Here is a 25,487-nt window from a genome sequence, read left to right as displayed (position 1 = left end):
CTTATAAATTAAAACATCACACACACTTAAACAAAAGCAACAATAAAACAAAAATCAACAAACAATAATTATATGCAAGATAGAGTGAAATACATTGGACAAAAGATAAAGGCATTTTAAAAAATACCTTCAAGAGAGAATAAAGCATCATGTTCTTGCAACAGTACTTATTTTTAAGCAGACTGGGCTGTTCAGAAATAAACAGTTTAGTCTGGTGCTTTGTAAGAATAAACTTATTATACAGGATGTTTGATCAACCTTTTTATTCCTTTTATTTTTTTTTTTCCCTGTGGACTTACTGCTTTAAGTCACCTAAAATACCTATATAGTGTGTTTAAATCCTACCATCCTACTCACCCAAATTGTTCAAGAGCTGGCTCCTACGATTTTCAGCTCTCATACTTTTGTTTTATTCATTATATTATCAATATTATTACTCATTATTTTACAGTAATAAGACAAGTCATCTGTCAATCTGTAAATATAGCAACTGAATCAGAGGGTAAAGCAAAGGCCCAGGTCGAGGGCAGCACAGATGACAGAGGGCATCACCTACTACGACTGGAAGACTAGAAGAAAACAACTAGCCTACAACTAAGCAAATACTTTTTTAATGGCACAGATCTAAACCACGCAGTCAGTGCTGCAGGCCAAGGACGATACTTTCTGCTGGCCAATAAAGCTAAAACTGCCTGCCCTCTCTCTCCAAGGATTGGATATTTCCATGAATACTAGAAAGGATAAAAATCATACTTGAAAACCTACACTCCTTCATAGTTTTTGATTTTCACAATGAGTGAAACAAGAAGGCAGGATTCACTCTCCATGGAAAGAAAGCTTTCTGCAAGAAGTAATATGAGGAGAAATGGCAACACTGAAGACATTATATTTTGGGAGGAGTCATGGGGTAGAGAGTGAGAAGAAAGAAAGGAAGTTACACACCACGTGGTTTGTTACATGCTTGTTCTGCACGGAACAGAAAATACACAAGTCAGTGAACAGCAGAAAAGAAGGTAACAGAGACTTAACAGATGGAATACGTGAAATATTAGAGAAGATTAAGAACTCAGTTTCCTCCCCAAAATAATCAACTCTGAGAAGAAAAAAAAAAAGGAAAGAAGGTGAATGTGGTCACTGTGTCAAGCAAAACAATTTTCATTTATTTATTTATTTTTTTTTTCTCCAATCAATTTTGGACACGCTGGAAAATAAAAAGATTGTAAAGAGAAAAGGAAAGTACTTTTCATCAAGCTGGAGCTCAGAATGCTGGACAAAGTATTTGAAAATGTCATAGTGAGGACAGGTAAGAGCTTAAATACTCTTAATTCCCATTTTCTCTTTACAAAATCTTTCAAATGCAACACTGAAAAACTGAAACAGCAGACAGAGTAAAATTTGAGATAGCGATCCTTCCCTTCCACTAGCTCCTGAAAAAAGCCCTTTGATATTTAAAGGGATGTGCTGCCTTCCCAACTTTTTCAGGTCCCACTCCCTTCCTTTAATCAGATTTTCTGCATTTCTTAACTCTCAACACTCTGTTGACATCTGCTCCCATCATCCTCCCTTTCCTACTCCTTCCCCAGCAACTGGGAATCCCAGGGAAGGAGGAGAATCCTAAAGCATTCAAGAGAGTGCAATCTTAAAAGTCTACACAGAATATCCATCACTTCTGGTTTACTGTCTTGCTCTTCTGGATACTTCTGTTTCTCTTTGGGTATGAAGAGAACTGAAGTCAGCATTTCCAAACAAATTAGAGTTCAGACAAAGTTTAGGAAGGACTAAGAAACTAGGGCAAAAAGTACATCTGGAGGGGACACGAACACTTCCTCCTCTCATATGAATGCTTTTTTCTAATAAAGGCCCCAAGCTGACTGAGCTACAAGGACTGATATTGCCAGTTACAACAAAAATAGGGATGGAAAAAATAAGATGCATATTTAATTACCAAATGAGTAGAGTATATGCGTTTCACACTTTAAATTCAGGCTCATTCTATTCTAGGTTAATAAGCCAAAGCACTTAAAAAAAAAAAATAAATCTGCAAGGCCACCCTCAAATGGTCAGAGTTATTTTAATAAAAATAATTATATTTATAGGCTGGATATCTCAGGAGTATCTAAACCAGCTTTGCAAACACATTAGTTTTAAGCAAACTGATTGCTGACTTGAAGGCGTAGAAGATAAATCCTTCCCTGAACACTGCATTTCTTCACAATCTTCTTTAATCCAAAGAGCTGTTCTATTATATACCCACATAATTATTCACAAATAGTTCATTTAAAAATATGTATATATTGTAGAATAGTTTAAGCCAGTACTGGTGATATTAGTAAGAAAGCAATCTTTCTGTCAAAACAAGTTAGACTTTCAAGCTGCATTCTTTAAAACCCCAGAATCAAAGCAGCAGCAGATAAACTGCACAAGACTCAAATTGTGATTAACTGACTGTGACACACAGTGAGTTCGAAGTGACATGCAAAGGAAAAAAAAGGAAGAAAATGAAAGGAGATACAAACTGAGACTTAGAGACCAGCTTTACGTCCATAGTTTGGATTCTTGAAATTGTTAATAGGACTCTTGTATATTGGGTTTTCTTGCTGAAGTAAAAGAAATGGTCAATGTCGAATAATTCAACAGGAAAAAAAAGCAACATTCTCAACTGTCACTGAAAAAATCATGCTATATATAAAGTTGTTAGTATTATTTTTCCAGTTTAGACTTAATTTTCTTAACAGAAGACACCCTAGGACATTTTTTCAAATTATTCTCTCACCAACCGTATATGGGTATTGACCTATAGAACAGTAGCATAGGGTTTCTGATTGCCAGGTTCCTAACATTTCCCAGAGGCAGAGACCCGATACCATATGTAAGCCTACAGACCATAGGCTTGTTTTTCTTACATATTTTTTCTATTGTCAAGAGGTTGGGAAGATCTCAACAAGCCAGCACCATGACCTTGCAACCAGTTACTGAAATCTCCCAACTAATCCCATGTGAATATTTACAAGATCTCTTTTATAAGCAAAAAATTTCCTTCTTTATTTTATACAAGTGTGATTTTCACCTTCTAACAGACATTTTAATTGTATCTTATAGAATGTGGTACAACTGCAAAACTGAACTATTCTCTCACCATGACATTTTCTCTCTGAAATTTTATTCCAACTGAAGTTATTACTCACTTTACTAAACCAAGATGTTCTTCTTGAAGAGGACTCTTTTTTTGTTTGTTTGTTTGTTTTTGTTTTGCTATTGGTAACAAATGACACATTTTAAATCAGCTTAAAATTATGATATTTCTGTATTCCTGTCCTATGGAGAAACAAATCTGAAACACACAGGGCATGTGAACAACAGTTTCCTAATCCTCGCCAACTACTGCAGCTTTTATACAGATAAAAGCCTCCTCACTTACCGTATCCCACTTGGCATTCATCTTCTCCTTTTCAAATTTAGCAAATTCTCTTCTGTCATGAATGATCATTAGTAGTTTCCAAATCAATAACAATGCAAGTCCAATAAGAACAATTCCAGCAACCACACCAGCTACAATGGGAATGATGTCAGGGCCACTAGGGCATTCTAGGGAACAAAACAAGGGAAACATGATTTTACAGAATGATGAAGGTAATGTGTATGAAGATGCTTTTAAAATTATATTTGGTACTGAAGCCAGTATTTATAGTACCAAAGATAATACTACTTTCACTTTAAATTACTAAAGTTTTAGTACACAACATCTTGCAACATTGCATCTTATTTTTATCCTTCTAATTTTTGTTTAATCTTAGTAATAGAATATTTAATATTCTGATGAAGTCTACACACTGCTAACGCTTTAAGCAATTCATCCAGAGTATAAGAATAAAATAACTAGCAATTGTATTTTAAACGTGCAAGAGCTCTAAGTCAAAAAAGGTGTTCCTCGTTTTATCTTGGACTGTAAGTAATATATATAGATGTTACTTAGATATGTGCTAGTTAGCAACTAACACTTTCCTTCTACGCAACTTTTTTTTTTCTTCTTTTAAATATTTCCTCATCTTAGGAATTGATTTCTACTGAAAGGAAAAAAAAAATACATCTAACTCAGGCAAAACAACCAGAGCTACTTTATACTATATAAGTGCGAGAATTAAGGTGAGGGAGAAATGACAACATCATGTTTATACCTGGAGTCTCTACCACATGGACATTGGCTTCACCATTTGAGTTGACGGAGTACGTGAAGTAGAACCAGCAGTCATCGACGTCCTTCTCTTTGCAATGCGACAGTGGATCGGGCTGGCCTGGTTGCGGCAATTTGTCTCGACTTTCTACCCGTGTCATGTTAAAATGCATACATTCCTGAGAACATGTTTCCTTCTTTTCACCCTTATTGAAAGCTCTGCACTGAACACAGTCCCTGTGGAAATGCAAATCAGAAGCAATGCTTTCTAGTATGTTCACAAAAGATTTAACATTGAATCTAAAGAAAAGCAAATGAGTTAAAAAAAAAAAAACAAAGACCAAAAACATTTCCATAAAAGCAATAAAAAAAAAGAAGGAAGACTTTTTTTTTTTTTTAACCAGTTGTAACATTAATGTATCTTTTGATTAACAAAAACCTGCTTTGCCAAATTTCTGTTTTACTGAATGACTGGCAAGATTCAAGGACAGGGGGTTAAAAAAAAAAGGATAAAAGACCTAAACTTCTAAAAGGAAATAATTCTAACACATTTTCAGCGGTTACAACTGGAAAATGAATATTCTCTCAAAGAAGTTAGTGTAGGAGCAGAAGATTTACAATGAAACAGTATCAATGATGGGTTAAAAAGAACAAACTGTGATTAGTTTTACAGTAAGATATCACTTGAATAAATCATTGAAAAATAGCAGACTTAGTAGGATTTTTACAGTAAAAAGACTGTGCTGAGAGAAATCTTAAAGTCAGTTGCACAAAGCCAGGAATCAGCAGAGCCACTACTCATAAATTTATTTCAAAATTCTGCATGCAGAAAACAGCTTCCTTGCAAAAATCTGGATTTCCTAAGACAGGGATGTAGATTTCATTGACCCCCCCCCCCCCACATCTAAGTCTAGCTTTTGCTTGTCAGGATAATCTGACTTCTTCAATAGGTTTTTAGAATAAAAAAAGTTTTAAAACAAAACAGAAGTTCTCAGCAAAAAGCTTATCTGCAATTTTAACTATTCTGGAAACTGTGCAGTTTATCTATGCTTACTTTTGCTGCATTAATTTCAAAAGGTTGACAGTGGGACTTTACAGCCTGTCACAACAGACCTAAGCTTCCCACAACTCTTCAGAAAGTTGGCTGTTTCCCTATACGTGAAATAGGGAAAATCTGTAACCTGCCCAAGTCAACGTGAATGGGTAAAAGTGATTTAATGTAATACACACATTTCTATGCGTAACAGAAAACAACAGTGAAAGAATTTAAGAAATAAATAGACTATCTGGAAGCAATCAAACTGTTTAGTTTGTAATTCTTGATGCTCACCCAACGACTTTTATTACCTAAACGGATAGCATTATATTCCTCCATTTCAGGGCATACCACATTTTTCAAATTATGCATAAATTCACCATGAAGCCAAACGAATGGAAGCTAGGACTTGGTTTTCTAGATACTTACTTGTGCTCTGCACAGACGCCAAGGCAAGTCTGACACATTTCACATGTGGGGCCTTGGAATTTGGGATCTGTACAATTACAAGTTCCGCATTCACAGGTTCCTCTTCCATTGCAAATCTGCCCGTTAGATGCCATACATGGAGTAGTATCCAGGGAGCAATCACAAGCACTGCCAGTGAAGTTGGGGAAACACTCACAAACTCTGCATTTGCAGATACCATTTCCTGAGCATTGAAAAGATATTTCAGTTAAATGAAATCTAATATAAAACAAGTTTATGACATTAAGAAACAAAATGTTTACCAACTTCAAATAGACACAGGGAAAAGAAAACTCTGGTCGACAAAAAATCAATATACTAATGAATCAAAAGAACTAAAAAAAATAAATTATTTCCTTAAAAAACTACTTTCAGAATTCTTTTCTTCTCCCATTTTCCTACATTTGGATTTCCTTTCATAAACAAAATGATGAGACCAGGGAAAGCTGATCAAGAACAGTGTAATGTGATGGCTATACCTCATGGGTGGATAGCATCACAGCACTGCTTCAGCTGGCAATTTTGTATGTATATAAATACTCTACAGATCAATATTTATTGATCACTGCTGTACCTATCTCTATGTAAATTTATAATGCAAGATCTAAAAAGATGAGGAATGCAATAACTTAGACTTATAACACAGAAAAATGAAACACCTAGAAACATAGAATATTCTGAGTTTGAAAAAAAAAACAAAACAAAACACAAGGATCATCGAGTCCAACTCCTGGCTCCACACAGGGCCACCCCAAAACCAGACCCTGTGTCTGAGAGCATTGTCCAAACGCTTCTTGAACTCCAGCAGCTCAGTCCTGTGACCACTGCCCTGGGCAGCCTGTCCCGGTGCCCAACAAGTGCAGAACCTTTCCCTAACCCCCATCCTGACCCTCCCCTGTCCCAGCTCCATGCCATCCCCTCGGGTCCTGTCGCTGTCCCCAGAGAGCAGAGCTCAGCGCCTGCCCCTCTGCTCCCCTCGTGAGGGAGCTGCAGGCTGCCATGAGGCCTCCCCTCAGCCTGCTCTGCTCAGGGCTGAACAAACCCAGGGCCCTCAGCTGCTTCTAATACACCTTCCCCTCTAGACCCTTCACCATCTTTGTTACCTTCTTTTGGAGGAGTCTCTAATAGTTTAAAGTCCTTTTTATACTGTAGTGCCCAAAACTGCACACAATACTTGAGGTGAGATCACACTAGTGCAGAGCTCCCTTAGCCTCCTTATAAAACCATTCAGTAACTCTGTCTCACCTGAGCTTTATGCTCCTTACATTCCCTACAGAGGAAACAGATATCCATATCTCGAAAAGGGCAATTTGGATTGAATGGAAAGATCTCTGGCTATACTTCTTCTCCACTGAAAATAAAGTGTTCAGGTCAACACTCCTCTGTCACCATCTATTTTGGGACACCACCACCACTGCTCCTATCCTTTGGACAGCTGATGAGCAACAAGTGTATTCCAACTAAATCAGACAGATTAGGTATTCTCTTAATTCAGTTAAAGCTTAGCAGCTTCTCTGTTTAGTTTTTTGGATCGCAGTCAAAACTGAGGTAGTAGTTACACTCCCACCAGCTACTTCCACGTATGAAGAAGCCTAAGGAAGTTACAGGACAAAAATACATGCAGCAAAATTAAGTTAGACACTCGCTGCTAGACGGCTTTCTAAATTGCTTTTGATTTCAGAATAAAGTGCTATTTAGAGTCTTGTTTCAAGCACTTAAGGCATCTTTCTGGGTCTAGCACATTCTAAGCTTCACTCACCTTTTGAAATAGTCTCAAGATAGCATCTCACTGGTATGTTGTCAAGCACCAGCTCAAACACTATTACAAGTAAACTGAGGTCATTATCTCTTTTTATTGACGCAGTGGTTACACTGAGCCAGAATAACTTTATAATCTCATGACAGTTGTCTCAGCATTCTTTACTATAATACCTGAAGGCAATTCTGCAATAAACAGCAGAAGTCAAGTTCAGGTTACATCCTTCTTTTAGCTCTGAATCAAGGAAGGCTGAAACATGTATTCATACCCTATGTTCAGGATCACAAAGGGCTGTTTTATTAATAAAGAAGCATTTTCAGTCACTGTTACTCTGCGCATTTTCTCATCTCATCAAGCAGATATGTATTTTTAAGCTAAGTATCACTGCTTTACAGGGTACAGTTGACAGACTGGTAAACTATTCACCAGTTTTGTCTATAAAAGAGTCTGAAGTCACTTCTCACCTCCACAAATCAGACCATTTGATCGATCACAGTTGAAGTTATCACATTCACAATATTTGCCAGAATACACTTCGTTGGTGTTTTCTCTTTTCTTGCATACACATTGTCCACAAATGCATTCTCCATTGTTACTACATATTTCTGTACTGTTCTCCCTCCTGCAGTAAGCATCCATATCCTCACTATTTACTTCATCTGTACTACATTCACAAAGTCTTCCAATACGTCCTTCATTACATCTGCAAGGTAAGAACATGAGAACAAAAAAGGCTGAAAATGTAAACCTAATTAATTAAAACATATACAATAAAAAGACTGCAAAAATAGCAGAGAACAGGAGTAATAGTGACTTATCTCAAGGAATATTCCAAGTCAATTTTAAAACAGGATTTCTAGCTATTTAACAGCTCTTGAAGCTGCTGGAGGTAACTCGACTAAGCTGCTCCTATCCTGATTACTTCCAGGTGAGAAACTGTTGTCACCACCGCTAACTAGATTGCCACATAACCACTATTAATTCCTCTCCAGTGTGACAGAACAATAATTACTTTTAAGTGACAGTGACTGTTCACTGTAGCTGCTGTTAACTTTCAATGAAAGAATTTCCCAAGAACAGCAGCAATTAGTCAGGGGAGTAGCTGATCTTCAGAGCTTCTGAGCACCAGCAAATTCAACGAAGATCTTAGGGGCTCAGCACTTATCAAGCATAAAGCAATGATGAAGAAATGGGTGTTCTTGTTCAGCAACTGACAACCTGTTAATCAGAGATAATTCCATCATGAAACTGCTCTTGCTCCAAAAGCAAAAGGCAGTTCTTATCCACAGGTCTGTTATCCCCTGTGTGAAATCATGGGGATGCTAATAACAGTGATACCAAGTTTAATAATTCTTTCTACAGTCATTGATGGTTCCTTATTTAAAGGAAACACCAAAAAAGTCTTCAAAATGAAGCAATTTATTCAGTGTTTATGGTCTGAAGCAGTTATTCCTCAACTTACTGAGTATTAAGGAGTTAAGAGCCATATGTCATTCTTTCACTCAGTTCTCTACAGTCATTAGCTTCACCACAAAGATATTAGTCAGTCCTACACCAGACGTCCTATGAACTTGAAGTCAGTAACTTCTTTATTTTCACTCACATAAATAATCGCATATTAAAGTATGAGGAAAAAGATTTATAACTCTTATTTCAGCTACAGTTCACTGAGCAGGAACCGGTACTGTTTTCTGAAGTCCTGGATCTTGTTTTCCTTGGGAACTACTTAATTTTGTTCTGGTCTTTGCACTCTTGTCTCAAGGATTTCCAAGAAGAGACTGTTTTCATTTTTGCTGTAGGTTTCTTGGGAAAAAAGCCTTAAACTTTGATGTACTAGAGGTCAATTTCCAACTACTCTCCTAGTGGTGTGTAAATCCAGAAAATCCAGTATTATTTTACTTGATTTTCAAATGTGTAATGAGAGATATACATCTAATCTAATGACTATGATTGGCAATAATGGAAATTTTAAAGGCATAGGTACATAAAAGATTGCACATAAAGATTTATATATGCATGTAATTAGAAGAAATATCTTAATAAGATCCTAAAAGGCTAAAAATAACATATGGGAAGAGACTGAGGGAGAAAAAGTCATCTAAAATAAAAGTCGCAAAAGAATAGCTACTTTACTCTTCCCTTCTATGGCATAATTGGTGCCAACCTAGGTAGGAGCTCCTATCAAAACCTAGGAAGACTTTGAATTTCTTGAAATCAGCAGAATTCACATTAGAAAGACAAAATTAGATAAGTATTAATATTTGAAAAAATATCACAAGTTAATTCTACTCATTTTCTCCCATAACTCCGCTACATTAGATAGACCTTAAAATTAAATGTGGGAACAAAAAAAGCATTAAGGCCTATAAAGATATAAAGGACTATAAAGTCCTATAAAGGACTAACCCAAGGCCACATTCTAATTCTGATGTGTGCAATAGCTCCAATATAATTATTGATATTATAAATTCCAGCACAAGGATTATTTGCAGATATATGACAGTATGTCAAGATGTCCTAAAAGAAACAGGTTTATAACAACAATTCTTGTTCCTTCACTCAAAAATTATTAAAATCAAATAAACCTTAATTAAGTAAACCAAATATAGATCATATTTCCCATTTTCAAAAATAAATAAGGTCTATATATTTACCTGCATGCACCACATTCAAATGTTCCATTCCCTTCATGGCAGGCTGGACTATTAGGTTCTCCTTCGCTTTGACACTGACATTCGCAGATGAACTGGAGATTAATTTCCACTTCTTCAGTGAATCCCAATGGTTTAATTTTAATTGTTTCATTTTGTCCTTTCTTTGGACATTCGTAAGCTGTTACGTTAATCTCAAATCTAACCTGCAAACAAAAATACATGGAGTGCTATATTATTAAAAGAAACTTAGTAATATTTATAAAAGACAATAAATATTGGACACTTCTAACGAAATTTCTGAGTAGCACATGTATTGTAAGTTACCTCATCTCCTATTGAAATGTTAGAACATTTCCTTCCATCTTCTTGTGTGTCATTCACTCCATTCTTGCAGTAAGACTTGTAACTGATTGCCACTCCTTTTGGTAGCTTACTGTTTTCCAGGATCACCTCTGAAGAAAGGGACTAAAACGATTGCTATTAGCTAACTCAGAATGGAGTTGCAAAAGCATTTTGATGAACAAATACAGGACAGTCTGAACAAGGTAGCACTCTCCCTCACTCCTACTGATGCAGAGATATGCCAGGAAATGCAAGACATGCAGGAGAATGAGCATAAGAGGCTTTGGGACCTGATCCCAGTCCAACCTCGTGTTGTGCCCAGTGGCTCTCAATGGGAAGCACAAGTGGTCTCTGGCTCTGAGCACAATGAGGTCCAAGAACACTCTTCTCCCTCAGGTATGTTTTAAGCAGAGGGAAATGCTGCAGTGCCTGCCTGTGCCCAGCAGTCTGGGACACTTTGCCTCAGCCTTCCAGGTTTCTGGGATGGGCAGCTCCAGTGTGCTGAGACAGACTGCCTCAGGGCTGCCCATCCTCACACATGGTGACCCCTTCTCACACCTGAGCCCTGCTATGCGTGGACGTTGGCAAACACTTATTCTATGTACTCCAAAGGGGCAACAATTCTCATTTACACAACACAGCTATGAAGAAAATATTTTGGAGCCAAATGAAAGAACCACTGAGGTTGATGGAGACATTTTCCAGGTTGAAAAATGGCCCATTCCTTTTCCATGTTAAAATAAGGCAAAGAGCCGAAGGTCCAAAAGTAAGGGTTATGTTTGTTTGTTTAAAGGGAAAACATAGATGATAAATTTAGAAAGAAATAAAGAGGTTAAGTGACCGTAAGCGTGTATCTTTCTAGTCATCTAAGCTCTGATCACCACAGTGCCTGAAAGTCTAATGTGGTTTTACTGCACTGGCTGTATAGTTACATTTTAGAATACAAACTTCCTGTTTTGTAGAAAAAATTAAAATCTACCTTGGAAAAAAAAACTCACATTGTATGCATCAATGATCAGCTGAATCACATTGCTGGAGTTTGAAGACAACGTTCCCACTGCTGATTTTGGTATCAGATTTTTCAGTTCCTGTCAATATTTACAAAAGTAAAAGGAAAGTTACAGCTTGACTAACAAACTAAGTATAAATTGTAGTGTAAGTACCTGTATGGTGATATAATGCTTTACTGGATTAACTAATCAAGATCAAGTACTTCAAAAAGTAAAGCTGAAGTGTTGTCATCGTTCTTCATGATTTTTGAGGTTATACAAAGGAATACTGGAATAAAAAAAAAATATCCACCTTTCTCTTCTGCATTTTCACTTTAAATTTGCCAATTAAGACATTCATTTTATGGTAACAGAATAAAACAGAATAGAATAAAAGATGTGCTCTTGCACAAATTTACCACACACATCTTCAAGATCTTAAAAAAGAAGCACAACACTTCTAGAGATAGGTATAAAAAAGATGATTTCCAGTGGAAAAAAAACTTACAATTTGAATACAGATAAAAGAAAGAAATATACCTTGATGCATTAAAATGAGGAAAAATAAGCAACTCTTTTAAATAGTAATTTCCTATTTCATAATCATATCCAATATTCAATTTTAACGATAATGAATATAAATAGAGCAAAAAGGACAAAGTATGTTCTTTGTCCTTTTTGCTCTATTTATATTCATTAGGTGCTCTCCTAAGCCATTTTGTTGTAAACATGTGCATAAAAAGTAGCATTGCAAATATGTTCTCCACTGCCTTATATCTATAAAGGTATAAAAAGAGATAAGGAGGATCATTTACTGAGGAAATATGAGATCTGTTTCTTCCTTGGAAATTACTAAGGTGTTCGGTATCACTTTGAACAACTTAAAAAAAGGCTTAATAACAAAAACATAAATAGCAAAATACTACTGTGATCACTTCCATCCATACTTGTTTTAATTTCAAATTAAACAACTTTAATTCAGTCCAAACCTGAAGTCTCTAATTGGTTGAGGAAAAATAAGTAGAGACCAGAAATATGTTACTTATCTTTACCTTATAAACTGCCTGAAACTCTTCAGTAACAGCAAAAATTGTCTGAATATTGTTCTCACTAAGCTTCTGTACCAGATGAGCAATAGAGGGATAATCCTATTAAAAAACATCAAGCATAAAATGCAATTCAAAGTTTGTACACAAAGTAGAAAATCAGAAACATTTTGACAGTAGAAATACAAATCACTTCTAGAAACATTCATAAGACTTATAACTAGCCAGCTTATGTTACAACTCTAAAGAAAAAACAACCCCACAAGCAAACAATCCTTGAAAAGATTCCATATATGCCCCATGAAGAGAGGTGATCTTTGAAGGTACAAGGTACAAGAATGTTATCCTATTCACTGACATTTAAATACTCCAATTTAAATTCCTAATCTCCATTTTCTCCAAAAATTATCTTTGATAGTTTTCCATATGACATCTCTGTGAAAATCACTAGCTTCTGCACTGTTTCATAAAGAAAAGATTAAATAAAACAATTAATTGTAGGTCGTCATTAAACAAGCGCTCTCAATTAGGAATACAAACATGGAAACTTTGTAAAGCTTATTGTGTTCACCCTATCAAGTAAATGTTTTTCATTTCACTTTTCATCTGCTTAACTTATCAATAAGACATGGTAACAATGTTGTTAAACATATTTTTTATCATAAATTTTGTAGCATAAGATGTCAAGCAGTCAGAGTTCTATCATTTCAATTACAAATAAGTGCAAAATTGATTTAAAAATTACAAGTATACAGTGAGAGTTCATGATAAAATGATTCAAAATGGCTAACAGGCATAAAATAAAATCAAAAATAAAATATAAAAAATAAAATACTTATGAACAGAGACTAATTGCAAGCAGTTCATTTGGGCCCCAAAGAAAATACAACTAGACATGATGTTATAAATAACTGGACAGTATTAGAACTACTTCTGAACAAGCAGACTAATGAAATAATAAAATATTAGGACAGAGCACCAGTGGACAAGCAGAGTTATTAACTACCACAAATCGTAAAGTGAAGTTGCCACTTCTTGAAGTTTTTGAATTAAGACTGGATTAATTCTTGCAGTTTTGCTTTACTTAAGCTAAAGTCACTTGATTTAATACATAGGCAAATAGGTAAAGTTTAAAAGATGTAGCATTCTGAAACAGTGCCAGTTTACTAAAATGATTTTTTTGAGCTTAAACACCAGAAAACATAAATTTCCCTACAAGACAATGCAAAGACTTACATAATAGTGGCTCATTGTGTACACATTATTTTCCAGGTGACATTTCCCATCATTTGGTAAAACAATTCCACCAAGTTTACCGTCTCCTGCGAAGTGAAATCCAGCATCCGTGGAAAACACTAATAGTCTTGTAACATTTCTCCATCCAATTTGATCCTTAGGAAATAAAAAAAAAAAAAATAAATTTCAGCATTCTGCACCACTTTCTTTTATATTAATGTGGACCAACAATGAAGAGGTAAATACATAATAAGGCAGACAGACTTAGGAGAAGCCATATAACAAAAGCATAGTCCTGGAAACTGTAATTCACTCAAATCTTAAAAGCACTTATATTTAATTAAATGTCTCCTGTAAAATATTATCTGTAAGATTTTCACCAAAGGTAATAAACTTTCCTTCTGCACTTTTAAAATAGGACTCCATATAGTTTCATAAAGTCCTTACTTCATTGATTAACAATATATTAATATAGTAACAAAGCAGTAAAGTAGGATATAATTTTTGAAGAGTCTATATTGTGCATAGAATCGTGTCAGAACAGAAACATCAAAGAATAATGAAGCGATCTAGATCAGCTCTCCAAAAATAAACAAAAATCTGTTTTTGATCTACTTCTGTCTAAGAAGCTAGTAGAAATTAACATTCACCAAGCTATTCTGAAACATGAGCTAGAAAAAGCGTAATGACTCTTTGAAATCACTGGATAACAATGGCCTGTTTAGAATTCCATGCTTCTGTGAGCAGAATTTGACTCTTCTTTTGCAGCAGCCTTTAAAAACATCATCTTTGCAACATATCTATCTGATGTGAATACAACCTGTGATCACCACCTCCACATTTGCTGGCTTCATTCACTCACTAGAGGTCTCCACAAAACAAATCAACGTATTCATGCAGCCTACTTTACCCTATCTTGCTAGCACAAGCACGACAAGTTGAAACTCAGGTCAGGCACCGTAAAACATTATTAGATGAAATTGTTTAAATACAGCCTTAAAGTATCAGTTAGAACAATTTTATCTCAGAAAACTAACACACACTTACCCCACAAACTGCAACCTGCATTATTGCATCAAATCCACCTTCAGGAGAATCCAAATTACCAGAAATGTGCTGTTTACCTACAAGTTCATTAAATCGATTTCCTTCACTGGTAAGACTGAGCACATTTTTATAGCTAAATGGACTTGTACAGTTCTGGTCACCTGTACAAGGATTTCTGAGTTTGGCTGGTGTTGTACTTATATATGGCATCACAGTTTTCTCCACAAAAGAGCCAAACCCTAGGAGAGAATGAGAAAAACCCTGTAAGTTGAAGAATGGAATTCTATTATTTATATTGTGATACAATACAAATTCATTATGGCTGATCTGTTGTTAAAAATAGCTCTCATACTTGTTTACATTCTCCCTTCTCCTTCACAACTATTCTCATATTCCTCAATAGTTTCTACATGCTAGTATATTTGCCATAATACTGCTAGTTTTTAAAAAAAGAATTATTCTTCATATGAAGTGATTTTCACTTTACTGATGTGAAAAACATCAGGAAGGAAACTTTTGAATAAGCAAATCTTTCTTACCAATTCGAAAGTCTGAAGTTATTTTTTGCATTTCTTGCATCAGAGCTGTTCCGAGACTTTTCACATTCTCTAAGTCATCTTTCATAGAATAGGAGAGGTCCATAAGATAGTAAAGGTCAATGGGGTAATCTTCAGCTCTCTTAAATTTTAATGAAAATGTTTGCGGTTCCCCTGTTTCAGAGATTAAACAACAAACAGAAGCCATTAAAAATTCTACAATAACTACATTGGCAAGAAAAATGTCTTTTTAAGGAAAGTCTTTGAGATATTGATGATGGAGGTTTTGAGCTAGTGTTTTTTTTTTTTTTTTCCTGTTAATTGAAATAGTTAACATTAAATTATGATGAAAAAATTTTCAAGGAGTATTTATTTCAGATGCCCAACTTTACATGTCAATGCATTTCATTTCCCCATAGAAAATAATATCCTGATAAAACCAAGCCTCTCTTAGCTGCTGTAATTTTAAATCTCGATGCTTGCAATAATTTTAACAATCTAATAGCATAAATTTTCAATATCTATTTATATCCAAGATGACTGAAGAAATCCTAAGGGTTTAGTTTAGGAAAAACACTTATAATAGGTTTATAAAAGAAAAATCAGTTCTGGATAGAATATTTCAAGTTACTTTGCATCAAATACAGGCTGAACACAAAAACAGTAGTCGAGATAATTGGTTACTGTCTGTTGCAATTGTAAGCCCAGACCCTGTGCTTTGCCAACAGAAGCATGTAGTTTCACTCTGATGTTGAAAGACAGTGCAGAAGAACTACCCGCAAGTTAAATGGAAAATAATTCTTTTGCCTATTGTTTATGAAATAAGGAGTGGAATTGAAAGTTTTTTCCTTCATCCCAGCTTTTAGTCACTAAAGTGAAATGGTGATATTGCTGCCAATTAAGTCTGCTTAATAATTAGCAAATATTTGCTTAATATGAGGAAAACTAACAATCTGGGGAAAGCATAAAATGGGCAAAAGGAATGGGCATATGGATCAGGCAGCTGTGCAGCACGTTTTATTTAAAACAAATAAAAGCTTTAGATTTTCCTTAGCTACTGTTTAAAAGAGCCTGCACAGAAAGCAAACATCCCCCTCTGTATGCACACAAACCCTCATCGGAGACCTTGTGACCAAAAGAAGTGCTCATAAACTGAACAATGATTTTTTGGGTTAATAGGTTTTGGTTGCCCAGGTCCCTTGTATGCTCTGCTGATCAAATTTGTGTCAACAGACTATTATTTTGTCTTTTGAAGTTGAAAGGGTCACTAGAACTAAACAGGGCTAATACCAAAATTGTAAAATAATTTTAATTCTTTTCCTTTTCTTCCCTTTCCTCACTGTGCTAAGCAGTCTCGGATCACGTTGCATTTATTGATGCAGTCCCCAACAAGCAGCTGGCTCCAAGTACAGGCTCTTATTCCAGGTAAATATAAGGTATTTTTGGACACTGTTACAGCACCTAGGAACTCTCCTTAAGGTCAGTTTCCATTATGTTCAAGTATTGTGTGAAATACTAGACTTGTTCCCCCACTCCCATTTTAATCAAATATTTCTTTATGGGTTTGAAATGGTACACAACTGCTTTGTTTTCATTCATGCAGTCTCATATCCACTTCTTTACCCTCTGGAAACTATTTTATATAGCAAACTGAAAATCTTGCCCATATTATGAAATCATTTGGCACAGACTGCCTAACAGGAGTACTTCAGGGAATAGCAACTGTTCTCATAACTTCTCTAGGTTTTTGCATGCTCCTCTACTTTTGTTACAAGAAGTCACACTGCAGAAAATCAACTGTAAAATGCTGAAAACAGAACAATTTAATTTTTGTGATATATCTGAACCATGCTGACATTTTTATGAGCTTTATCTATTTTCTCAGAAATTATATCTGGAACAAGTGATAAAAACCTCTTTTCTAAAAATCTGACAGTATTTGAATTACCTAAACACCTGGGGTTAACCTGAATAGTTCTGCTATTATTCAGATTATCGGAACAACAGCAGTTTCAGAAACAAAATGATTATACATTCAAAACACAAGATGCACTTGTGGTGGTGACGGAAAAATCATATGAAGACTAGAATGAAACTGTCCTTACCGACTCTTAGTTTCAGTACTAATTTTTGTGGCTGGATCTGTGTAATGGCCTCTGGTTTCAGTTTCTCTGCAGCACCTATTTTACGGTTTGTTACTTCTCTATCTTCAAGCACCTGTTTGCTACCTCTAGGATTTTCTATATCTTCCATAGGACAGCCTTTACTTCTCAGTGCTGCCAAGTCATCACATCGGGCAGACGTTGGTTCTCCTTCTTGCAAGAAGTCCTGGAAAAGAGGGGTGAATGAATATCAAATTTACAGCTATCTGAAACTTGCTATACTCTACACACAGTAACACTTTTTACAATGACTCCATCCTTATAAAAAAAAAAAAAGAATCCAGTAATAAAACACAGTTCTGAAACATGTTAAATTTTACTCAATGAAACAGTGGCTATAATTTAATCCAAGAGTTTGCATTTATGTATATAATCTGTGTAAAAGATATAAGCAAGATGAAAGTAAAAAAATATATATCCAATGTCACCTCTAACAGAAGCAGTGCATCCTTTTAAATCAGCTACTCCATAAGTGACAGCAGATGGGAAAGGCTCACATCTTCATGCAGTTGTCAATTAAGTTGTGAACTTATTTGTACAGCCTACTTTCCAATTACCCTCCTTTTTTTTTTTTTTTTTGAAAGGCTTTAATTAGAGATTAATTAGAGATTACATAAGGGTACGTTGGTACTCCACAACAAAACAATGGCAATATGCTGACAGAGCAGTGGAAAGAAGGACAAAAATCCAAAAGTAATATCCGTTAGCAAAGAAAAAAAGTAACTTTGCTCTGAACACAACTTACTATTACCTCAAATCTTCAAAACAGCTCTAAACTCAAATATAAGTAAACAAGGTTTCTAACTGAGGAGCTTGGCAATTCTGATTTTTCCCTCCCCCCAGAATACACATGTAAGTAAATATATTATAAAGTTTATCAGTTCTTGATGAGAAGCTGACTAAGACCAAATAAATAAAATTTGGCCAAATGAATCTGAGAGCCAAATTTTAAAGTCAAGTCAGTTTACTAGAAAAGTTTAAAGCTTACAAGCTGATCCAAGTGACAGTAAGTTGGTAACGCATGCAATTAAGTACACAGTATCATCTTACAGCAGGAAACAGGAGAGTTTCACAGTTTTCATTAACAAACCAAAAAAGTGCTCTAAAGCACCTTTCCTTCTGTTTCTAACCTGAAGACACTTCAACTCAACTTTAGCATATACAGCACATAATTTAAGATTTAATTTTAATTACACAAGCTTTCTTTTGAAGGTTCATACTAAAACAAAAAACCCACCCCCACAAACCAGTCTCCCACCCCCAAGTCTACCAACAACAGATGGTAGATGTTCTAAGATTTGAACATCTTTCCTTTTAAACGCAGACCTTCACTCTCTTCCTCTACGCCACCTATGTCTAAGTTTACCTTTTACTCTAATGTCACTGAAAGCATATAATTAAACATACCCAGACAGCCTCCATGCTGGAAGGATATGAAATAGCTATGATACAGCTTGTAGGGTCTATATACATTTAACTTTTAGAAAAGGAGAAGTAAACACATTGTAAAAAGATCTACTCAAATCAGGACATCAGGAAAATCATGGTACTGAATTTTTATGTACTAATACATAAAAATAGCTCTTCCAATTGAAGAGCTACAGGAAATTATCGTTAATAAAAATGACATTTCTATACATTTAAAGTATTTATTTAAATTTGAAACCGAGGGAAAAAAATAAAAGGAACTGTACAATACTTACTGTTTTTTTACACCAACCACAGTTCGGTCCTGCTTGTATACATTCACCACATGATTTTGCATTAGCTTTTATGCAGTCACTTCCAGCTATGAAAGAATACAGATAGGTCACTTCATTTATAAAGACATGCTGACAGTAATACAATTTTAGTTTGTTTCATACTGCCCCTGTAAACTAAGTTCTACATGTTATGACTAAGAGATATGAGCAACATCTTGCTAGGAGCACTCATCTAACCAATACATTTATTGGCACAAACAACTGCTAAATACATAGTTTTAAAGCAATATTAAAGTAGTGCAGTGAAATCAAATGATTTACCTTGCTGAGCAAATCCGCTCCATATCAAGCAACAGAGGATGCCAGCCCACGTGAGAAATTTTAAATTAATCTGAAATACAAAACCAGACAACCAGATTTTATGATTTATTGTGACCAGTAAACAAAACTAAAGTTGCATGGAAGTACACACATGCAACTGTTTCAGAGGGGATAGGAACAGAGTAGACTCAAACCAGATGTTCCTATCCACACCAACTGGACAGACAGATGAATTTTCATCTAATACAACCGTATTTATAAACCAAACTCTCATTTATAAGACATCAAACAAGGCAGCTGCTACTTAAATTCTTTTGAAACACTCTTGTTAGATAGCCTCTTAAGATACAAGAAATTTGGAAATTCTGTTCAGTCAGGGCAAAAAACAAAACCAAAAACCCCCAGCCTATTAACACCCCATCCAAAAATATCTATGCTCTGAATGTTACCAGGGAAAGACTTCAAAATAAAGATACCTGAGAGGTATGAGAGAAATACAGCTTCTCTATTCAAGCCTCTGCTTTAAGGTAAGAAAAACTTCAAGGCCCTTTCCAGAATCTTTTCCTAGAAATCTTCAAAGGGTATTTTACAGCCTAACTTGGCACCTTATACTCCAAACTAGAAATTTCCTCTCAAAATATGTAACCTAAAGCATCCTTGATATAAATTCAGCTTTTTTTTTTTCTTCTTCTTCTTCTTCAGGGATAAGGATAATTAAGGGGTACCGTTCTTATTAATGAAAAAACTCTTTACCCTTTTTCCAAAGCTACAAACCTTAATGAAAACCTGCTCCAAAAAAATAAATACATGCAACCTTTATAATCTGTAAGTTTTATAAGATAAGATTTGAATGCCTATAAACCACAACTTAAGGTCACTGAACTGTAATTTTCCATAATTATTAGACTTCACTTATTACTCCAGAGTTAGGACTACTGACTAAAAACAGGTTTCAAACAGACCATTTTTTTGGCCTAACTTTATTCTCCTCCAATAGTAGATAGCCACCCGAAATCAGTTTTCACAAATTTTATACAACTTTGAAATTTTGGTGTTGTTATTCTAAATTCCATTTCTCTATTATTTATTATAAGAGCAAGAACTTGGAGCCTGGCCACCAATTTCCTTTGTAGCCCTAAAATGTTACTGCTAACTGCAGCCTTTCCAGGCATCCTAAAAATACCAGAATTCATAACAAGTTTTTGTTCTAAAAGCTATCTTGCAATTTAGCCAAGAGAATCTCTTAAAATGAACCTGCCATTTTCTGGAAGAGGTACCATTATTCATATAAATTAGCAGCAAAGAGTGCAGTGCTTAAATTAGCACAGCAGTTGAGTTTTGGTTTTCCCACACTGATTTAGGGCCATTCATAATCGTAACTTTGCATATCCAGGCCTAACTTAGATGGGACAGCTGCTCTAAAATCTAGTGGAGGTTTCAAACAGGAGCCCACCCTTTGTTAATAGATTTTATCCAACAATAATGTTAGATGTTTCATATTTTTCTGACAAATCATTTTGGCCCACTTTTGCCTTCAGCGGATCCTGCAGCCAGAGGGCGGGGGAAGTTTAGACGTAGGAGAATTGAGAGAATTTGGTGTGGGATAACTGCTAGATGGTGGGCACAGGCACAAAAGAAATTTCTGGTAAAAAAAAAAAAAAAAAGGAAACAAAACAAACAGAAAAACTGAACTGTGAACTACACCCAACCCAACTTTTGGGCATTACTCTTTGCACAGCTAACTCAGATTTCTCCCTCTGGCCATCCCTTCAGAGGTGTTGCTCCTTCATGAACACCCAGCATTAAATGGGCTGTCTAAGCAAGCCCCTTCTAAATCAAATGTGTGTGACCGCAAGCCTTGCTGAGAGGGTAAGTGTGATCCAAAAAAGAGCCGAGGTGAGAGAAAGGGTGTGATGTTGGTGAGGAACAGCAGTCAGAGGGCCACGAGCAGCCCGGAGGGGAAGGCCTCACGGGGCTGCTGAGCTTCCTTCTGGCCTGGCTTCGCGGAAGCCATGTTGTGTTTAGCCAACCTTACCCCCACCAGATGAAGGGATATACTGCTGCCATGCCTTAAGTTTTGCTTTAAGTACAGCCCAGAAACGGGGTGGTCTTTTCAGTAAGAAAAAAAACAAGCTGCTGGCATCAGTTTAGTACTGTCTTTTCTGTTGGCCAAGATTATAAACAGTTCACCTTTTTAGGGCAGACTAGCAGTGGATGCACAGCGAGCCAATGCAGACTATATAAATAAGCCAGCAGAGATGTGACACAGTGCTAAAACTATGACTAAGACGATTTGGAAAAGAAACGTTCCTGTGGAAATGCATCCACATGATGAATGCAGCTCTGGGCACCGATTCCCCGTGAAGTTAACGAGGAAAATGTCCTTTCCCTTTCCCATATAAGGCCGCCGCGGTGCCTCTCCTCAGCTGCTCGCCTGCCCTCCCACGTGCTCCGGCTCACTTCCTTCACCTCCACCGCTGAATGGCTTTTCCATCTGTGAGGGCTGGAACGACTTCAGGAAAGATTTGCTGGTGTGGACGCTGCTTGGACTGCGAACCTCCTCCTAGCCCCTGCTGCAACCTGTTCGTGGCGGTGTCAGACCTGCTTGCCCTGTGGGTCACCGCTCAGCACTCCGGATTGCCGTGCTGCCAACTTGTAAGTGAAGGGAATAAGCAAAACCCAAAACCAGTAACGCCCAGCTACACCAGACTGTCAAAAGGAGCCCTTGGAAACCTCTGGCGGAACAGGGACTAAATCCTGCGTTGGTATTCAACCACAGAATATGGGAACAGAAAATAACCCATTGTTACAAGGAAAAAAAAATGAAGCTTTTTGCACAACTTTTATATATTTTCCTATTACACTTGTTGTTCCCCTTTTAATTAAAATCCTTGAAAAATATCCCATAATCCTTGAAAAAGTGATTTTTCCCCTGAAAAAGCAGCTCAAAGCATTCAAAAGGTAAGCTTGCCAAGAACTGAAATCTCTCTATATTTAACAACTAAATCACAACCTGGATCCTTTTAAAAAGGCTGCAAATGGTGTGCTGTTGTAAAGCTCATTTTAAAATTATTTCTGTATGTTTGCTAACCCTAATCTATTTTTGTTAAATATTTTAGGAAGACAAACACAGGCATAACCTTGAGTGCTTGAACTAGTTGCTTTCCAAGATTTTTCACTAAGTGCCTCATCAAACAGTAATGTTTGAATAGACTTTTTTCAGTACGAAAAAAACAACCCAGCTTTTATGTACGTCTCTGAAGCTTCTAATTTGAAATAAGAGACTCATCAAGTGACAACAGAAGTAAAGGATTACTTCTCTGCAATGAGACTAATTTTAAATTTGCAAATCAAGTATCAACACCTTTGTATTCTGCTCATCACCATGTATTTAGAAATAAAATTTACTCCTCCATATTACTAAAGCCTTTTGCAAGTTTTTTCTTTAAATTAGAACAGCAATAGCATCTGTGTAGAAAATCAACTGGGCAAATGGGATCAAGGAAAAAAAAGATAAACATTGTGGAAGCATTAATTCCTTTGAAATTAAGTGTCAGTGGTTAAGATGCTCAACCACTGCAGCATTGTCCCAGTCCATCAAGCAGCTCCTCACCTCACCCTGGGCTCCAGCATCCATCTGGCCAATGCCAAGCAAAGGATAAAAGAAGTACGAGGCATCTGCCTGCATGGTGTATTGAGTTGGGCCTTGCTGCAAAACATTATACGCAAATACATATCCATGCTTCAGAATGAAGGGGAAGTATGCACAGGTCAGACACCCAGCAAGAGTTGAGTTGTTGTGCAGAAGCCACCTTTTTGAGGCAATAACCACAGAGCCTGCTTACCCACATCCCCACAGACCACTCTAACTAAACTTATAAAACTAGAAATGAATAAGCAGCTCACACTTTTGGACTAGCATTTGCGCTTCCTGCAGACTGACACCTCTATAAATCAGCTGTGTTTTCATGGGTTTAAAGCTTGATTGAGAAATGCTGTACGGAATTAATCCCTTCTAAAACTGAGACGATGTTTACAACAGCCACTTTGACCTAGAATGGAAAGTTACTAAAGAGAGCTGTCCCATCCTACTCCTCCTTGTTGGTAATTCCTACTACTTTCCTTTCTGACCTGTCACCATTAATAAAACCACCAACAAGAGCTAGAGCAGTGAAATGATCTGGCGGATGCACTAAGCCAGCAAAGAAAGTACCTGTTTTCAGCCACTGGGTACAAAAACGCTCATCCTGGTATGGCAGAGGTGGTGAGAAAAACCAAATGGGGATGGAGGAAAAGAGAATTGGGAGAACAAAGGATGCATCTGCCCCACACAGCCCGTGGCTGTATGCTGGGCTGGAGTAGTCACACGGTCAGCCCCGACCCCCAGTCGCCAAGGCTCTGTTTATAAAAGGAGCAGGAAGAGACATGTTTCTAAAATAAGCAGAATTAAATACTCTCTGGAGACGTCTGATTCAGTACTCAATGGATACCGTGCTAAAAAAGTTTTCTTCATTCACTCCAGAAAGTTTACCAGCTTTACCTAAAGGCCTGACTTTTCAGTGTGAATTTTAGAGACTGGCAAAATGTATCCCATTCACATTTCTGTAAAAGATGGAAGATAAAAAGGACATGGCAATTTTCCTTAACTGGAAAAAAACAAACAAACCTGGTGACATGGGACAGAGAGTAACAACAGCAACCCACACTACTGCCAGCACTCCTGATGGCCACAACTGGAACCAATGTTCACTGCAAACCCGAACTTGCCCAGATATGCAACAACTGTACGCACTATCCCTTCTGCTTGTACAACAGTTCACTGCTAATCAGCAATTCGCTATAAAAAGATGGTGTTAAATCAGTGTCTTCCTGCTCTCTCTCTTTAGTTTATTGGTTAAAAAAGCACAGGTGCAAAAATGAAAATGTTTCACGCCATAGAGTTAATCTTGGTATTTTGAATCAAAGGTCTGGGGTAGATTTTCCAACAAAACTAAAATAGGTAATTCCTTACTTGATACCTTAGCAGCTATCTTATTTAATCAACAAGAATGTTGCTGTGACACTGAATTCTAGCTGGAATACACTGCTTGCACTGCAAAACCTGGGACCACCACATCAAAAATATACCTGGAGCATCATTCCACATGGCAGTGGAGATTTGGGGTATGCACTGACAGCTGAAAAAAAAAGCAAGACATGTTAAAGAACCCAAACCTTCACTCACCCTGCAAAACTGCTTGCTTCCCAGCTGCAGACCTGGCTTTTTGCTCAGCGCCCTGAGGACACACTTTCACAGGCAGGCCCAGCTGCTGACCCTGAAGTGACAGAGATCAGCGAGTTGGGGGTTCGTGGGCTGGGAACATAGTGGAAATGGTTGAGAATGACACTGGAAATGCAGGCTCAAGAGTGGGACTTTGCAGCATTACAATTCACTTAGTGCATGGTTCAGCAAGAGCAAGATGTTCCTTCCCTCCGCAGGAGCTTAACAGACCTTAACAGATCACTGCAGTAATACGGAAAGAATGGGACATTAACCCAGATTAATGTGCAAAATAAGAAATTCTTTAGTACTGAAACATCTTTTGCACAAAAATTCATCACATCAAGACTGCTTACTCAAACTATGTCCTGAAAAAGCTTTAAGTTAAGGCATAACGTCTTCAGCTACTGTGCAGCCACAGGATAAACCAACCTGCAGCATTTCACATTGGCCTTCATTTCTCTTTGTTATTATCTCTAAGTTGATGGAATAAAACAAGCATGTTCAACAAATACTTGTGATAAGCATTTCCACAACCTCTCTGCTCTACTGGGGCATCATATGTTAAAGTAATATATGATACACAAGATAGGACTTATATTTCAATTACAAAGGGGATCTATAGGAAACTAGTTTCCTGCTCAGGTTAGGGAGCACAAATCCTCTAGCATGGTTATCTGAAGTTATCTGACACAACTAGTGTATGTCACGGTTTGGTTCAGAAAATTTCTCTGCAGAGCTGGGAGTCCAGAAAAAG

The 25,487-nt window shown here is 36.6% G+C and overlaps 1 protein-coding gene and 1 long non-coding RNA gene across 4 annotated transcripts in view; one reads left to right on the top strand and one right to left on the bottom strand.

The window, feature by feature from the left end:
* The window catches only part of ITGB1 (integrin subunit beta 1), a 43,857-nt gene that overhangs the window by 4,609 nt on the left and 13,761 nt on the right, over window positions 1-25,487 (bottom strand). The window contains exons 2-16 of one of the 3 annotated variants that reach the window (XM_084511293.1): window positions 19,471-19,540; window positions 19,150-19,235; window positions 17,390-17,612; window positions 15,288-15,458; window positions 14,749-14,987; window positions 13,702-13,857; window positions 12,472-12,567; window positions 11,429-11,518; window positions 10,413-10,553; window positions 10,089-10,291; window positions 7,899-8,137; window positions 5,637-5,859; window positions 4,176-4,408; window positions 3,419-3,585; window positions 2,517-2,597 (exon numbers count right to left, since the gene is read on the bottom strand). In XM_084511293.1, the coding sequence (XP_084367419.1) occupies window positions 2,523-2,597; window positions 3,419-3,585; window positions 4,176-4,408; window positions 5,637-5,859; window positions 7,899-8,137; window positions 10,089-10,291; window positions 10,413-10,553; window positions 11,429-11,518; window positions 12,472-12,567; window positions 13,702-13,857; window positions 14,749-14,987; window positions 15,288-15,458; window positions 17,390-17,612; window positions 19,150-19,235; window positions 19,471-19,540 (2,412 nt within the window). In that variant the 3' untranslated portion in view covers window positions 2,517-2,522. Of the gene's footprint in view, window positions 1-2,516; window positions 2,598-3,418; window positions 3,586-4,175; window positions 4,409-5,636; window positions 5,860-7,898; window positions 8,138-10,088; window positions 10,292-10,412; window positions 10,554-11,428; window positions 11,519-12,471; window positions 12,568-13,701; window positions 13,858-14,748; window positions 14,988-15,287; window positions 15,459-17,389; window positions 17,613-19,135; window positions 19,236-19,470; window positions 19,541-25,487 lie in introns of all 3 variants that reach the window. The other 2 variants (XM_084511292.1, XM_084511291.1) reach the window with 2 other exon arrangements.
* Window positions 981-4,518, top strand: LOC311432820. Its single transcript, XR_014690357.1, has 2 exons — window positions 981-1,303; window positions 4,052-4,518. It is a non-coding gene; the product is annotated as an uncharacterized lncRNA (long non-coding RNA).

Source organism: Aythya ferina (assembly GCF_964211825.1).
Source record: "Aythya ferina genome assembly, chromosome: 2".
Classification (NCBI taxonomy): domain Eukaryota; kingdom Metazoa; phylum Chordata; class Aves; order Anseriformes; family Anatidae; genus Aythya; species Aythya ferina.
This window is presented reverse-complemented; position numbering and strand designations above follow the sequence as displayed.